The sequence below is a fragment of the Zeus faber genome, assembly GCF_960531495.2.
Source record: "Zeus faber genome assembly, chromosome: 8".
Lineage (NCBI taxonomy): Eukaryota > Metazoa > Chordata > Actinopteri > Zeiformes > Zeidae > Zeus > Zeus faber.
In genome coordinates, this window is record NC_137195.1 from 22,592,584 (window position 1) to 22,609,654 (window position 17,071).

General features: G+C 42.7%; 1 protein-coding gene across 5 annotated transcripts in view; it reads right to left on the reverse strand.

Annotated features, from left to right (window-relative positions):
• Window positions 1–17,071, reverse strand: part of trak1a (trafficking protein, kinesin binding 1a) — a 41,006-nt gene that overhangs the window by 15,605 nt on the left and 8,330 nt on the right. For 3 of the 5 annotated variants that reach the window (XM_080005431.1, XM_080005429.1, XM_080005428.1), the window contains 2 exons: window positions 1,087–1,163; window positions 40–156 (listed from right to left, as the gene is read on the reverse strand). In XM_080005431.1, coding sequence (XP_079861557.1) covers window positions 40–156; window positions 1,087–1,137 — 168 coding nt within the window. In that variant the 5' untranslated portion in view covers window positions 1,138–1,163. Of the gene's footprint in view, window positions 1–39; window positions 157–1,086; window positions 1,164–5,735; window positions 5,774–12,035; window positions 12,087–17,071 lie in introns of those variants that run through there. The other 2 variants (XM_080005432.1, XM_080005430.1) reach the window with 2 other exon arrangements.

The window sequence follows — 17,071 nt, forward strand, 5'->3', positions numbered from 1 at the left end:
ATAAAAATGTAATATTGATATTATATATTAAGAGAGAACCTCTTCTCGAATATGCTCCACTTGCTCCTCCAGCAGCTCGTTCCTCTCGCTGAGGGTCTTGTTCTTCTTCAGCAGTGATTGGCCAATGCGAGCCGCTAACTCTAGATCACGCTCTTTCTGCGTGGAGGAATGAGAAATGCTTTTCTTAAATTGACCGCTTGTGGCAGATAACTGTGGGAACTTTAAATGAATGGGGGGGACACCTAAATGTGTGGGGGAGAAAGAGTCTTTGTTTGCAGTGATACAGAATGGGCTCTCGAAGTCAAAGGGGGATGACGACTTCTTCTTATCTTGAACTGTGTACTTCCATTTTGTTCACTTAAATATTACTAGATTCCTGTGGGTATTTGTTGCTCTGTCTGGGTCTCTGTTCTCATTGGCAGATCTGAATCTGCCCACTCACTGTCCCATCGAGGAAAGGCTGTGCACATGAACTTGACTTCAGAAAGGAGGGGGATCGTTGAAAGAAAGTTACCAGAAGGCCAATGAATGACTAATCTAAATGACTGGTGAAACTGCTCGGTCTGGGCAGACGTGTTGCTGTGTCACTGTGGCGTGTCATTAACTGAGTAGAAGTTGTTGATTGAACCTTTCTAATGTATTATTCAAATGTTGAAGGACTGCAACCCTCCCCAACCGGTGTGTTCGTGGTGTTAACAACAAAGTCCGTGCAAAACGTGTTCTGTTAACACAACAGAAACAAAGCTTAACTTCAGTTTCATGCTACTCAACGTGAGGGTGTATGTTATCAACTTCCTGTTATCTGATCCTCCTCCAGATCAGTAAGTCCAATAAGTCCAAAAACAAATACAGGAGATAAATGAATATTCACAACATAAATTAGCTTGGTTATACAGTGTGCGGCTTAGAAGACTAGACCAGCTGTGTAGCTGCTGATGTATGACCTAGAATCAGCTCAATGTAGCTACTTCTGATATATTTGTAAATATGGAGTGGATTTTATCACACCTGCGGTTTGGTTTTGACCAACAGAGGGACCTATGTCTGAAACTCTTACAAGATATAATAGAATAACTGCACACCTACCTCCTCCAGCAGTCGAGTGACTGCATCGATGTCGCTGTAGGTCTTGGTCATCTGGCCCACTCTATCGGCACACAGCACTGGGGAACACAGAAAAGGGCGAATGGGGGTATTCATTTTGACTGAAACATCCCTGGACATTTGTTTCAGCTGGTCAATTTCTGAAGTAAAAAGTGGGATAATATTAGACAGAAAGTGAGGTAAAATGTTCATGCGTGACTTGGGTTATTATCCTTTGTGGACTTTCAGTATTGCCTCATCATAAAATGAAGAAACTTTCACATTGTGCACAATTTTGTAGGTTAAAGTGATGCTGGAACTAAGACATGCAGTGTAAGTAGGAAGCGTGATGAATCTACATTGTGTCAAACTCTGACTTCAGTCAGAGCCAAGCTTTGAACCAAGTTTTCTGGAGGTCAGAGGCTAAACATTTAGAGCAGTTGGATCTTAATGCAGTTATTTATCAGACAGCTGAGTACTCACTACATCCATTTGTGTGACCGATATTACTTCAATACAACCAGCGACGACTCTAATCACACTTAAACTGTCAAAGCAAGGTAATATCCGTGTGTTTTAGTATGAAAGCTTATATGTGTCCCGCCACAGCAAAACTCGCCATCTCGCGCATTTCTAAAATCGCCAGGAGCAGCCAAATAAGTTGAAATTTTTTTTCCAGATTCATGTTCCTTTGTGGTTTTTTTTAATCTCTCAACGTATTTCCAAAACCGAGTTTGATTTATAAATAGTAGAAAAATGTTAAAACCATGGAGTTAAATCTTCCCGTTAGATTATGTGGGGAAACGCAGCTCACTTACCAGGACGCAGAACAGCGCTGAATAACGCCGATCGATTGTTTCCTTTAAAGCGCGCGTCCAGGTGAAGATCTTCCTCCATATTCCATGTGATATGAAGTCACGATGTGCAATCGTTTTGATAGAATTCAACATTTAAATCGTACTACTTTCACACACGGAGCCACTGTTGTGAAACCGCGGAGAAGAAAAATCCTTAGCGTCAGGCACCTATGTCACTTCCATAAACAGACGGTTAAGGTGCAGCACGGGGGTGTTTCGGTCTCACTTGTCTGTGAAAACTTTCTTCTCTGTATCGTTATGGGTTACGTGAAGCGGGTGGCGGAAGCTCTGAATCATATTTGGGACCTTAATCTGACCAATGCGATAGATCCAAAGCAGTGTTAGCAGCGCGTACTGGACTTTCCTGCGATGATAGTTAGTTCTCCGACGGCAACGCGGAGAACGACAGCGACGCTGAACCTGATATTACTCCGGACTTGGAGAACATTTCAAACAGCGGATTTGCAACTTAATGTGACGATGAAATGGAATATTTTCAAGAACCACCGGAGGAGACTGACGATACAACGGAAGAAGTTGATGACGTGATGAAGTCCGTTGAGGTTGGTGACAGATTTTCAGATTTCAGAATTTCTGAGACTCATAATATTGAAAGACTCTACATTTTTTTGTGTTGTCCGTACTTTTAAACTCCAAAATAATTCCACTTTTATAAAACATGTTTATTCTTCCTGTTAAATAAAAGCTTGTTTTTAAAAAGCAAAATGAGTTGTTGAGCTGTTCGTGATTGGCCCATTCAGCAGTATGTTAAGTAGCCATGAGGCTTTGTTTGTCCGTCAACCCCATTTTGCATTGTGGGAGCTGGCTGAATGAACCTGGTGTGGGTAAAACTTTGAAGGTGATTATCCCAGAATCACAGTTTGCCACATCCTTGTTATTCACAACTCATAGCTTTAAAAATATTTGCTTGATTTGCACAAGTGAGACCTTGTTTGGAAGCTCTGATTCCAAACAAGGTCTCAAAATCTCGAAAGCCGCCAAATTACCCTAAAGTATGCAGTGGGTCACATATTTATCAAGAGTTGTCTTGAACTTTCTTTTTAACAAACTTACACTCAGAAATTTTAGATTCTGACCAAAAAGTTATTTTAAGTTCTTCTTCCCTCGAGCAGAGTTAATTGGGGCATAATATATTGACTCTTCCATAACTTTTTTTATTGAGAAGTAAAAAAAAAAAAAAAGATGTGTGTATGTGTGTGTGTGTATGTGTATGTATATATAGTAAACTGTATATAGTATAATACTGTATATCAGCCACACTATTAAAACCACTGACAAGGGAAATGAGTAACATTGCTCATCTTGTTCCAATGGCACCTGTCAAGGGGTGGGATATATTCGGTTGCAAGTGAACAGTGAGTTATTGAAGTTGATGTGTTGGAAGCAGGAAAAATGGGCAAGCGTAAGGATCTGAGCGACCAGGCCAGGTCTGATGAATCACGTTTTCTTTTACATGATGTGGATGGCCAGGTGCATGTGCATTGTTTACTTGGGGAAGAGATGGCACCGGGATGCACTATGGGAACAAGGCAATCCGGCAGAGGCAGTGTGGTGCTCTGGGAAAAATTCTGCTGGGAACCATGAGTCTTGGCATTAATGTAGATGTTACTTTGACACGTAGAACCGATCTAAATATTGTTGCAGACAATATTACCTGATGGCAGTGGTCTCTTTCAGCAGGAGAATGCGCCCTGCCACACTGCAAAAGTTGTTCAAGAATGATTTGAGGAACATGACAAAGAGTTCAAGGTGTTGACTTGGCCTCCAAATTCCCCAGATCTCAAGCCAATCGAGCATCTGTGGGATGTGCTGGAACAACAAGCCTGATCCATGGGGGTCCCACCTTGCAACTTACAGGACATAAAGGATCTGTCAACATCTTGGTGCCAGATACCACAGGACACCTTCAGAGGTCTTGTGGAGTCCATGCCTTGACAGGTCAGAGCTGTTTTGGTGGCACGAGGGGGAGCTACATAATATTAGTGGTTTTAATGGGGTGTGTGTGTGTGTGTGTGTGTGTGTGTGTGTGTGTGTGTGTGTGTGTGTGTGTGTGTGTGTGTGTGCGCACGCACGCGCATACATACATACATAGCTCACTCTAAGTCCTTCCGGAAAGGAAACATGCAAAGTAGAGCTGTCAAATGCAAAACAAAGCAATTCCATGTTCTTTACACAACAGAGTGCATACTGTATATAGTATGCTGAAGAGAGAGACAGAAACTATTAATTTTATCCATAGAAGGAGGAAATAACCACCTGAGGCCTGGGATTTCAACCAGCAACCTCGGGCTTGTTCAGAGTTAATACTGAATTAAATTCTAAATTAAATTTCTTATTATTTGCAATAATAGCAACTAGCTAGATATTTGTCTAAAAAAGACAAGAATTTAAGTAATGATGATGGGCGGGAGGAGCCGTGGGCTGCAAATAGTTCACAATCTTTGTTACACAAAACACAGACGAAATCAACAATCTAATCTCTCCTGGGAGTGTTGCTAGAGGGTGGAATGTTGCCATGGCAACCATCAAAATGATTATCAACTGGAACCACAGGCTTGTATGTACCAGCTTTCTGACAATCAATATCCAAGGTTGAAACGATGAATTTCCTGGCATTTAAAGTCGTCATAAGCTTACTGAAAATATAAAATAGCTTAAACCTTAAATTGTAAAAATCCTATTAAACAATGAAGGACGGAAGAGTGAGATGAAAGAATGACTTTCGAACCTTAAGATATGGCTGCGTAAAGGAGAGTGATACTCAATATGTTGAGGACGACATGGAGAGTGTTGACAACATGGTGCACAGAGTAGAGAGCTAACTAGAGCCACATTCCCTCTGATTTATTCCCCACGGGAGTCTCCTCAAACCCCTTAATCCCATGATTCTTAACATGCAAACTTTAATGAATCCCTTGAGGTAGAGTTAAGCATTGGAAATGTCAAGCTAACGAGCCGTGTTGCTAGTTTTTAGTAGGTATGCTTTGTCTAGCAGGGGGGCTGGGGAACACGGAGGTTTAGAGTTACAGATCCACACTAGCTGCCACTAAGCAACGTAGACAAGGAGCAAGTTCAATGACATTACGCAGATGATGATGATGATGATGAACACAAGCAAGTATGGCGGTAAACATTATCAGTGGTACACCTGACTGAGATGGATAAATAGTCAAAACAGTGATAATAAAACAGAAGCTTATTAAATAGATCACTTGAAATAGGACCACGTATGCAATCCTTGTGCTTTATCAAGTATCTGTTAAAATGTTCTACCCGGGCGTCAGTGCCCATGGAGCAATGAGCCAAGCCCTTGTTTGAACATGTCAAACTACAGTGGACGAGGAACCACACCAAGAACCACAGCAACCAAACTAACTAAACTAAACTAAATCCGCCTTCCAGCGGACATGTGACATGTTCATAACACTAAGAATATCTTTCAATAATGCACTCTGATCAAAATAAATTGACTGGATTATATTTAAAAAAAATCAAAACTCTTGCCAGTGGCACAGTGGCATCCTGAAAACTCAACCCAGCCCAACTGTAGACAATTATTGATTGATTTCTGTTCCCTAAGCAAATGACTCAGTTTACACAGTTCAATGTGCAGCATTTTTATGCAACATTAAAACGTTTGTTCCCCCCCCAGACATCACAGATGCTCTTAAAGTCTAAATAAAAGCAAACTCACGAATACAAAACCACATTTCATACAAGCAGGACCAAATGGCCCTAGAATGGCACAGAGTTGGCAGAGTTTGTCCAGACTACCTTCACGCAAAACTTGCTCCTCTTCTTCCTCCCCTGTCTTTTCGCTGGGAAGACAAACATATTCCTCATCGCCTTCTCCATCCTCCTCCTCCTCTTCCTCCTCCTCCTCCTCCTCCTCCTCCTCCTGAATGGGACACTCCAGGCTTCCTTTTGTGCCAGGAGAAGCTGGCAGTGCCATCCTGTCTCCTTGGCTGTGCAGCTAGCAGATGAACTGCCGCTGCAATGTGTTGGCTCCTCTCTCAGCGTCCTTGGCTGTCCCCAGTTTGTTTGTCCCCATCATGGAATAATAGTGTGAAATAAATAAAGTAATAGCACCTGTGTGCCACAAAGAGGCTCTATGTCTGTTTCAACATTCAAATGTGTCAGCGAAAATTTGCATGTGCATTGCTCTTAAAAAGTGAGTGTGTTTATCTGCGTGTTGTGATCGTCTGTCTAATGTTGTGGGCAGGTCAACCTACAAGCCAACTGGGCTCCGCCCCCTCTTTTTTCTGATTGGTCACAGCAGTCTGGGGGAGGGACCCACATGTCCATTAACACACACACACACACACACACACACACACACACACACACACACACACACACACACACACACACACACACACACACACACACACACACACACACACACACACACACACACACACACACAGGCAGCTGGCCATTAAAATAACTTATCTGGGGTCAAGAATTGGGTTGAAACTGATGAGAGATCAGACGGGAGATAATGTAACCTACATCAGAGTAACCCTCAAGCTTTTAACTTTATGGGCCAATTCACTGTCAACAGACAACAACCAATGCAAGCCAACCCAGACATGCGGGTCCAGGGTTAGGGTCACATAAGGTATAATGCAAGCGATTCCATTAACGTCCTTTCGTTTCATATTAAATGGCACAGTCCAGTCAAGTCCTGGCTATAATAACAAACCATTATTGCACCACACCTGCTACTTCTAGGGTGTGGCTGAACACAGCAAAACAACAAAAGGTAAATGGTCTGACGTGCGAGAAGACTGTTGTAGTCAGAGGGGGAAAAGAGGCAGGACAATGAAACAAAGACAAGGATTTTCAATATCAACGGCAAAATATACGAAACCTGACAATGAATAACTACAGCATTTCAGCAGCCAACGTGAAGCGATCCTCTTTCTCTTTCTCCCTCTGCTTCCAAAGGCAGAGAAAGCACACAGTGCCACACCCAGCAACTAGTCCTTGTATATCTAAATTACTTTTAAAGAGAAAGCAATTTCATAATATTGATTGTAAAAATGTTGTCTTTATGAGTAGTGGTTGCTGATAAAAAAAACAATTAAATGTAACAACCAATATGTGGTTTGCTGTCGTACTCAGTCATATACTTAAGGTTCCAAATTCCATTCCTATTTTTCTTTCCTGCTTATTTCTCTTCTAGTAATGGGACAGCCCAAGTGGGACAACTGTCCACAATGTCAAATATAGACAATGATCATTGTGGTTAGGGGTATAACAGATCACAAAAGTCACCGTTCGGATTGTATCAAAGTTTTGATTCATGGATCGGATCATTTTTCGGATGATCCAAAAAAAAAAAAAAAAAAAAAAAAGCAAGACAAATATAACTTGGCTTCCCATTTATTCTGTAAAACACTTAAAATAAGGTACTTTTGCCCATGGTCTTAAATGAAAACAACATTCAAGATGTCCAATGTTTAAATTAAATCTTAAAATATTCAATTATCAATTGTTAAATTAAACTGAAATATGAGGCATGCATGACACCTTCTTCTTTAAACATGGTAGTGAATAAAAAAAAAAAAAATGTTTAGATCCAGCACCAGTAACTGAGTATAATTCCAATAAGTATCATGTTCAATTCCTCATGTTTATAACAAACCAAGTTTCATGAAAATTGTTTCAGAAGTACGCAAGTTAAAGTTGATTTTGTAGTTTCGAAGTCTGCATCTCTCAATACACATCACATTTGTTTACAAGCAAATCTTGACCTCTCCAATATGGCGGACGAGCAGACGCGTAGCGGCGACATTTGCTTCATGGTATGTCATAAAGTATCAGCAGCATAGTGCGACATACCGTAAACCAAACTTTGCGCTTCCGAGTAACACGCATATATCTTGTCTATCTTCTATTCACTGCAACTCTGCATCGACATTTATCGTATTCTTTCTTCAAAAAGTAACAGCAGCGGTAAAACTGTTTTTCACTATGATGGTAAAATTTTGCAATTCATTTGGGGCTCACATGTGAGCTGAATCGTGGGGGGGGGATCTGTACAGATCACGGAAAACTACGTTCCGTTACACCACAAATTGTGATGTGGGGGTGATGTGGTTTAAGCAGCCCCACCTGTCTTGGGTCTAGGTAAATGGGCCCAGGACCAGGGTGGCTAGACCAATCAATGAGCAACAGGTAAAACCCCCATCCCCACACACACACACACACACAGCCCTTTTCATGACGTTGTCCATCCGCTCCAGGCTTGTTCCACCTTGCCCGCTCTCTACAATAAAACTGCTACTGTGTTGGACGGCCCTGAAAATGGTACTCGGTGGCGTGTGGCAGGTGAAACTACCACAATGGCACCTGCATAGGGACTCTCTGGCATGGTGTAGGGACACAGAAGGGCCGCCTGCAGATGCACTGGAGCCACCAGCAGGTCAACGGGCGGCTTCAGCACTAGCCCTCTCCCAACTTGCAGCAGCCGCACCCAGGATGTCCAGCGGAGGACCGGGAGAGAAGCAGCCACAGCAACTAGTGGTGTGCAGCCACACCTGTCCTGGCTAATTGGGCCCAGGATTAGGGTGGTTGTACGCTTGTTGCTCGTTAGGGTAATCAAGGAGCAACAGGTAAAACCCCCATCCCCACACAAACACACAGGAGAGGAACCCTTGTCATCCATCTGCTCTGGGCTTGTTCCACCTAGCCCACTCTCTACAATAAACTGGTACATTTCAACCCCATCGCCTGTGTCTCTGTGTCAGTGGACCCTGAAAACACCACTCGGGTAGCGTGTGGCAGGCGAAACTGCCACAATCATTATCGTATTTTTTCCTACATAGAGAATTTAATCATAATGGATCTTGGCAGATCCCATTACAATCGAAGAGCTATAAATACAGGTGTCAACGCACCCAACATGCATTAAGGATTCCCTCAGCCAAACCACATTCTGAGGTGGTCTGGGACTGATTTAACTGTTATCAGTGTAAATGTGATCATCACATTCAATCACTGCATTAGTCTTCTGCTAAAGTCGATGTATTTCTTCATTCGTAAAGTAAACTGCTCAATCAACAACAGTTAGCAAAAAAAGACTGATTCACGTCAGTCAAGGAATAATAAGAACATCCTTCATGAGAACTCCACTCCGGTCAACTCTTTCAACAATGGCCTCCCTATTTGATAAGATGATGGGTCAAAGTATTTGTAATGATTGATATTGCAACCATTCCATACCACCCCAACAGTTATTTGTGTACAGTTTGAATCAGAGAAGCAAAATCTCATTAGGGTCTAATGACCACCTCAGAAACAATCTTAATATATCTGAGAGATACACACACACAGCGACACACAAAAGGTATGCTTGTGAATCTGTCCCAGATGACCTGGTCACAGGGAATCCCACAAGTCTAAAAATGGACTACATCAACACCATATGGGCTTTTGCTCGTTAGCCGCTGCAGAGCTGCCATAATTAATGTAATTGGTCCAAAAAGTAATGCCGGCTTTGTACTTTTCTGCATGCTTGAGTGATCCTCCGCCAGGCTTCTGTGGACACAATGCAACGAGAGACTGTACACAGCCCAACACCCCCATCCCATCACACCCTTCCTTTCCTCTCTTACCACTTGCTTGGCCTCTCCAACCCTTCTTCCACTTGTTGTCATTGGTGTTAGTATTTGTGGAGTATAGCATTTACCTTAAGCATATACACTGAGCCACAACTACTGGATTCACAGTCCAATCTCTTTACTTTCACCTCCTTGCGTCCTCTGCTGAATCGTATGCTTACAATTGATTCAAGAGCTTGTGCTAATGGTTCAGTGTGTTGCTGCAGCTCGGTTCTGAGCAGCAAGACCATTATTAAATCACAAGCTGTTATAAGGAAAAGTCCACATTATCTTATGCTCACTAGAAGTAAATACAGCAAAAATCTTAACATTGTTTTGGGACATTCGGGAAAAACTTAATGGAATCCTGGCGGTCTATGCAGCCCACTTTGGGAAGAATTCTCCCTGTTTGGCCCTCTTTCCTCTCTAATGGATGGATTGAGGGAAACCAGGTTAGAAACACCCCCTTCTGCCCTAGCCGCCCTCCATCTAGCCACCGCTCTGTGCTTAAAAGAAAAAGTCTCTGGCAGAGCCAGGGACAATTTGGCAGGCAAAAGATCAGCATGCAAATCAATGGGCTAAATATAAGACAGCCTACTTCCACCCCCCTCTCTCACTCTACCCATGCACGGTCTCAGAATAACACTAAACCAGCTGATTTCTATTTTTGCCTCATTCACCTGGTTCCAACTGACAGCACATCTCCTGTCATATAGTTATTTTATCTTTCCAACATCGAGCTCAAGAGTACAATTTACAGTATGTGTTGTCTCTTTCAAGGTCCACCTTTCTTAAAGGCAAGCATACAGCAGAAACCAGTCCGCCAGTCCTATAAGTTGCCCCGCTAACAGCAAAAAGTGGAGCCCTCCAATGGCACCGGAGACAGTTATGTAACAATTTCAAATGGAGTGTTCATGAGACCTAAATAGAGGACTGCACTTCATATTTACTGGGCTGGATTGAAACACTCTCATCCTTTATCCATCCATCGTGTTTCCAAAGAGCTATAGATGTATTTAAATACAAAAAAATGACATCAGCTAAGTGTGTCACTGACATTAATGTAAAAAGATGTATTCCATAAAAGGAAATGAGATTCAGCGAATGGCATCATGGTTTGCAACCTTTGGCCATGTATTGGAAGGCAGGAGAGGTGAACAGATGTCAAGACGCAGAGAGGTGAGGATGAGGAATGAAGGGAAGGGCTGAGAAGGAATAAAACAGGCAGATGGACAGACCCCAGGGGGAGGAGAGGGATGAACAGAGACAGAGGAGAGAGGAGCTATGGAAATCTGGTGATAAATCGACCACTGTGATATAACCTGCTGCTGCTTACAAATGTCACATGACCGGATTTTTGTAGATGGAGAGCAAAATGTTTTTTCAGCCATCCAGCATTTTCACCTGACAAATGCCAACTTCTATTCACTTCTACATCTTTTACCAAACTGACGACAAACTACACTCCCCAAGGGTAACAATCCCTGTTGTCGCTTTCTGCAGCTACATCTAATGCCATAAAGCTGCCACACAGCAGCTTTTACTGCACCAAGAAGAACGTCTCTACGTTGGTCACTCTTTGTAATGTCTGCCTTGGTGTTGTCTTGTGTTGTGAATGCCACTCCGGTGGAGGAAAAAAGGATGGAAACCTTTTTATTTTGCGACAAAATGCCCCGTCCTATTCACTTTGTTGAGTGGTGTGCACTGGGAGTGTTGTTGAACCCTTTCTCCTCTGGGTCTTTCTATTTCTAAAGTACACACCTTACAGTTCCCTACCTTTGTACACCATTTACTGCACTGATTCAACTATACCAACTGTCAAACCCGCATTTGCCCTGTATAACAAAGAGCCAAACAATGTCATCGCACAAGTGATTATATGTCTCGTACTGTGGCCCCACTATTAACAAGCAGCTCACACATGAATTGTGCCACTTTGAGCTTTCAGACAGCTCGCAAGCTCTCATCTTTATTCACTGCATTCCGGTGCTTACTGAACCGGTACAGTTGACCTTTTTTATTTTTGCTTCCTCACTATCAATTACTTATCTATAATAGAGGTTCTCTCTGTTTTGGCCCTTTGACTAGATATTCAACAGAAAACACTGCATAGAAAACCTATGGGCAGTCGGAAAGCAGAGTACTGTGAAGAGACTGTCCTTCATGAAAAGGCCCCAAGGTAAAGTTGAAGTTAAAAAAAAAAAAACTTCCCTGTGTGAAAAGTCTTTGAGCAAAACACTCGATGCCCCGGAGTTTACCTTGCACTACAACCTCCCCGAAACTCTGCACAAGAGACATAAGAGTTTTTCATGAAGATAAATGACATATCCCACTATTGTTAAAGTAATATACTATTAGATCATTCTGTATTCCCAACAATTTCCAACAACATTCCCAACAGTCTGTAGTAGTCTGATTTTTGAGTCCAGACTTTAACACTTTAACACAACGTGCCTTTCTCTCTTACCATCGGTGCATTCCTCATAGTACCAGTCCAATTCGTAGTAGTCTGCCTTCACAAACCTCTGACCTCGCCTCTTCATCCTCAGCGTTATGGAATTAGGCAACACAGCTTCCAGTATCCCATCCCATTAGCGCTATCATCCCTTGCAATCCACACATGCTGATGGCCGTCACTCGGGATCTGTCCTGTCGTAGCTGATCTGTTGTGCCAGGCAGCTGCTTGATCCTCACGTGGAAGTTCTCCGATCCCAGCATGCTTAGCGGCTGCCAGCTGGTACACGGCGCTGTCCTGCATTCATTGTTTTTGACGGTTCAATCGTCACATTTGCCTATTTTTCTTTTCCAAACACCCTTTGGCTTGCCAACTTTCACAAAATATTCACCAAAGCGATGCCGTTATGTTCCTCTCGCGGCATTGTCGGCTCCATAATTATCGACTCATGTCCTCGATCCCTTGTCCTTCTGTCAACGCTGCTGGTGTCAGTGTTGCCGTTGTCTGCCTGATCCGACGATTTATCCTTCTATCTGCATGTGAATCCATCAGTCATCACCTTGTTCCCCTTTTCCCCTTGTTCACCTTGTCCAAACAGGCTTTAGCAGTTTCCAGTTTCTGTCATCTTGTATGTCTCCATCTGACAGCTGGCCTTTCTTGTCTTTTCTTTCTCTCACAATGTCAATACATCCTCCATCTCAGAAGTTGTGGAAATGACTGATTCCACAGCGTCGCAGCACAGTGGCAGCCCTAGCTCGGCACATGGACCACCGCATCCCTTATAATGACTCAATAAATAGCGAGTGTGAGAGAGCGGGAGCGTGTCGGGAGAGGCAGAGGAGGGGAGTGCAGCAGTAGTCACGGGTTTGCAGCAGAAACGATGGTAATGATGACTCAGAGGAGTGGGCAGGCTTTAGAATGTCCACACAGCCAATCAGGTGGAGGGAGACAGGCAGCTTAGCTCCAACCTCCATCTCCATGTCAGCATCATCACCCCCTGCCCCTCCCCTACAATCTCATTCTCCTCTCGTCCTTGTGTGTGGTTGCTATGGTTACAGGCTCTGACTCCAGTGCTGCTGTGCAGCATGGGAAAGCGGGTGCCAGCGCACAAAATGTAGCGTTGGCAGAACTGACGCAACAGGGATAATACACAGAATGTGGACAGGAAGGACGGGCGCCGGGAACAACATATAGCATCGATCTAATTTTTTGAGGATATATTTAAAATCCAGAAGCTAATGAGCTATCATGGAAAAAAACGATTTCAGCTAAATCCCATGGTGATTGGTATTTATCAAAGGTATTTGTCAAACTTAATCAAATGGTCCACTTTTAACAGTGAAAGAAAATGGCGCAGATCGTAGAGAGGCGTTTCAAGGAGGTTTGAAAATATGTCAATTATATTTATATTTAGTTCTAATTCGTGGTGTGAAATATCCACGAACATCGGATGTGACACCATTTTCCATTTTTATTACGTCCATGCTAAAATAGACACGACAATGCCATCCAGCATTTTGGCGGTCTACGTGCATAATTATCGATGTGGAACCATAAATACAAGCATACGTAATATGGAGGCTAATCGATGCAGAACTATAAGGCAGCCTTTAGATATGACTGAAAACACTGTGAAGCAGTGGAAGAGTCCTTTCAATAGGTAATTTAAGTAATTTCCCCCTGGGATTATTAAAGTATTTCTGATTCTGATTCTGGATACATTCTAAAGCTCTAGCTTTTCCAGGGTGAAGGCCTGACTTCTAAGGGACCCTCACGACTTAGCAGGCTGACCTGCATGCAGTTTTGAAAAGAAAATAGATCAATCACTCACGCATAGTGGCAAGGTTCTATGTATAAGTCATATCTCCAGCCAACATGCACTGTCCAACAGTTTGACACGAAATAGACCAGGAAGGGCAATGCAACTGGTTTAAAGGTCTCGCTTGCATAACTCCGTGACTGTAATGTTACATCAGCCTCCATCTACGAGTAGTTCAGCAGGGATTGCTTACACAGCAGATGCACTGCACCCACTCTTTCATTATCATTATTCTATATAATAAAGCATATATAAAACAATACATGTAAAAACAATGTATTTACGCCTACCTTGGTAAAAGAACCACATAACATTCTATTTCTGTATCATGGTAATATTCTATTACCATTATCTGCAGCCCAGATAAAGCGGCAACAATGTCATTTAGCGAAAGCTTTTGCCTAAAGACACTTACAATAAGTACATCTTCTCAGTAGTAGGTGAACCACCTGTATGTCACAGCCTCAGCCAGCAAACAGTAATAGAGAAAAAAAAAGTTGTATTCTTTTAAAATAAACAATAAAAGATTAAGAAAGATTGATTAATTGCCAAAATATCAACTAGATGATAATAGCCAATGATAATAATGATAATCACATGACTGACAGAAAACTGTAACCAGTTATATAATGATAAGAGCAATGAAGTGAAAGCCATCTGTAAATCAGACAGCCTGTGTGCTGTTCCTCCGTGTATCCCATCCAGCCATGTGGGTGTGATGTCATCATAACACGGAGCATCACAGATGCTGCTCTCTGATTAGCTGGCCGCCTCCTCTCCCCGACTCCATACAGCGGCTGATTACATACGGTTACATAATAGAAAAATAATCCCCGCTGCGGTGTGCGGTGTAGAAAATGTATTTTCCATAATACAAACAGCGATGGAGACTGATGCGACATGGAGCCCCTGCCATACGTGGCGTGGCGCAGAAATGATCTCGATGTCAGGGTACGTATGATGATAAGCTGCCCTCCGCTTTGACTACAAAGCACTGGAAACCAGAAGGAAAGAAACAAAAACGATGAATAATTTAATGGTCAATAAAAAGAAACAAATTCCTAATCCTGAGTGCCTCAAAAGGTCACCGGTTTTGCAGTTCCTTCAGCGTGTGTCCAAGGTGACTGTGTTGAGGTTAATTCACTGGTGACAAATATAACCTATATTTAACCCACTAAAACCATTTCCTACTAGATTACTCCAGGTTCGGAACAGAATTATTGGGTAGAAATCGGTCGCTTTTTGCTGCGTGTGCATGTGTTTTTTTTCCCATGTTCATGAAAATTACTCTCTTAGTTTGACACAAAAGGATTAAACAGTTTAGCGCACACACACACACACACACACACACACACAGACACACACACACACACACACACACACACACACACACACACACACACACACACACACACACACACACACACACACACACACACACACACACAATCCTGATATGGGGAGGGGGGGGTGAGAGAGAAAGAGAGAGAGAGAAGAAAGTGTTTGTTGTGGCAACTCTGGCCGGCTGCCACCTCCGTTCTTTCTCATTCCTCTCACCCTCTCACTCTGGTTCCCCCCCTCCCTGCTCTGTCTGGTACACTGCGTTTATACCGACTCCACACTGTCTCAAGGTCATGGTGGCGCTTGGCACTCGGCCTCCGAGGCTTAAATTCTCGTTCTCACTCTCAAGGTGCCTGAGGTCATCAAATATGATTAGATCCGCCCCCGGTAGCTGAATGTAATTCCAGTAATAGAAACCAGTATCATGTTAAATTTCTCACCTTTATAACAAACTCGGTTTCATGCAAATCGGTTCAGAATTGAGCGAGTTACAGTCATTGTTGTAGAGAATTCTGCGTCTCTCAATACACAATTCGATTTTCAGTTTCAACATGTGTATTTTTTTCAGCACTAACGAACCCCATCGAGTCTCGATTTGTAAAGAAAACACTTGTTTCTCAATAAGTTACTTTGAGTCAAGTCACATTAAATCATTAGAAATGATGTTTTTTGTTTTTGTGGTGGAATAAATATAAGAAAAATATTTCATACAATTTCATAACTAAAATAAATGCCTGGGAGCAGTGAGAGCCGGCTCTTTTCAACACTACTGCAAGTGCGTCTCTTCTCCTCCGCCCACTGCGTTCGTGTCCCCTCCGTATGTTCTTCTCTAATCTGACTATTTCCCTAATTCAACTCATCATATCACAGCATCATGTTCCGTTTAACATTATTATCTTTAATGCCACAATCCAAATCATATCCATAACGTTAACTACTCTTGTGGGGCGCTTACAGGTGTGTAGCGGCACCTCTCACAAGCCCTCGGTCTCTGTTCTGCCCTCTCAAGTGGACATATTGTAAAATATCATATTTTTCACATCATATTTGAATCGGAGCGCACTTTTTCTTTAAATTATCAGAATGCACACGCTGCGCTCCAGCTGCGCTCCAGCTGAGCTCCGGCTCCTGCGGCTCTGGCTTTGGTTCGCCTCCCCCCTCCTTTTAGCACCGCTTCAGCGATACAGTAGACAGTTTATCTTCAGATAATGTTACTTTAGAGACCACATTCATGTCGGACGATATTACCCACAAAAGTACGCGGAGAATCGCGAACCTGATTGTGATTTTGAGGTTCGAAATCGAACGCTCATTTCGATTGATTCACGGAATAGTGACACTACTATGCACCAATCGTTGCGCTTCGGAGTAAAACACAGCAAGCATCGGTCTTAACCATATTCTTTTCACTGCAACTCTGCATCGAGATTTAGGGAATTATTACATTAAAAAGTAAGACGGCAGTAAAACTGTATTTCACTATGATGGTTAAATTTTGCAATGGATCCGTACGGATCGCGGATCATCTACGATCCGTTACACCACTAATTCACACCGTAAGGAGGTGGAATACTTGGTCAATAGCAGCGATCAGCTAGTCAGTTATTTCTGCATAACGACCCTCTGTTAATAATGACCGTTGCCACGGGCGACCACTTCTCCGCCTGCATTCACATCCCTCGTTTCACTCCGCCTACATGCTAATGATACATAGAAACTGCAGTACATTGGAAGACTTGAAGACGTGCAGAAGAGATATGTATGATTTCACATTAATAACAGTAAATAGTTTAGGAATAATTATGTTGGGTGAATAGTTAGTTACGTTGTTGAGGACTGTTTTTCTTAGCAGAAGCTCTTAAACAAATGTAAATTACAATCATTTCAA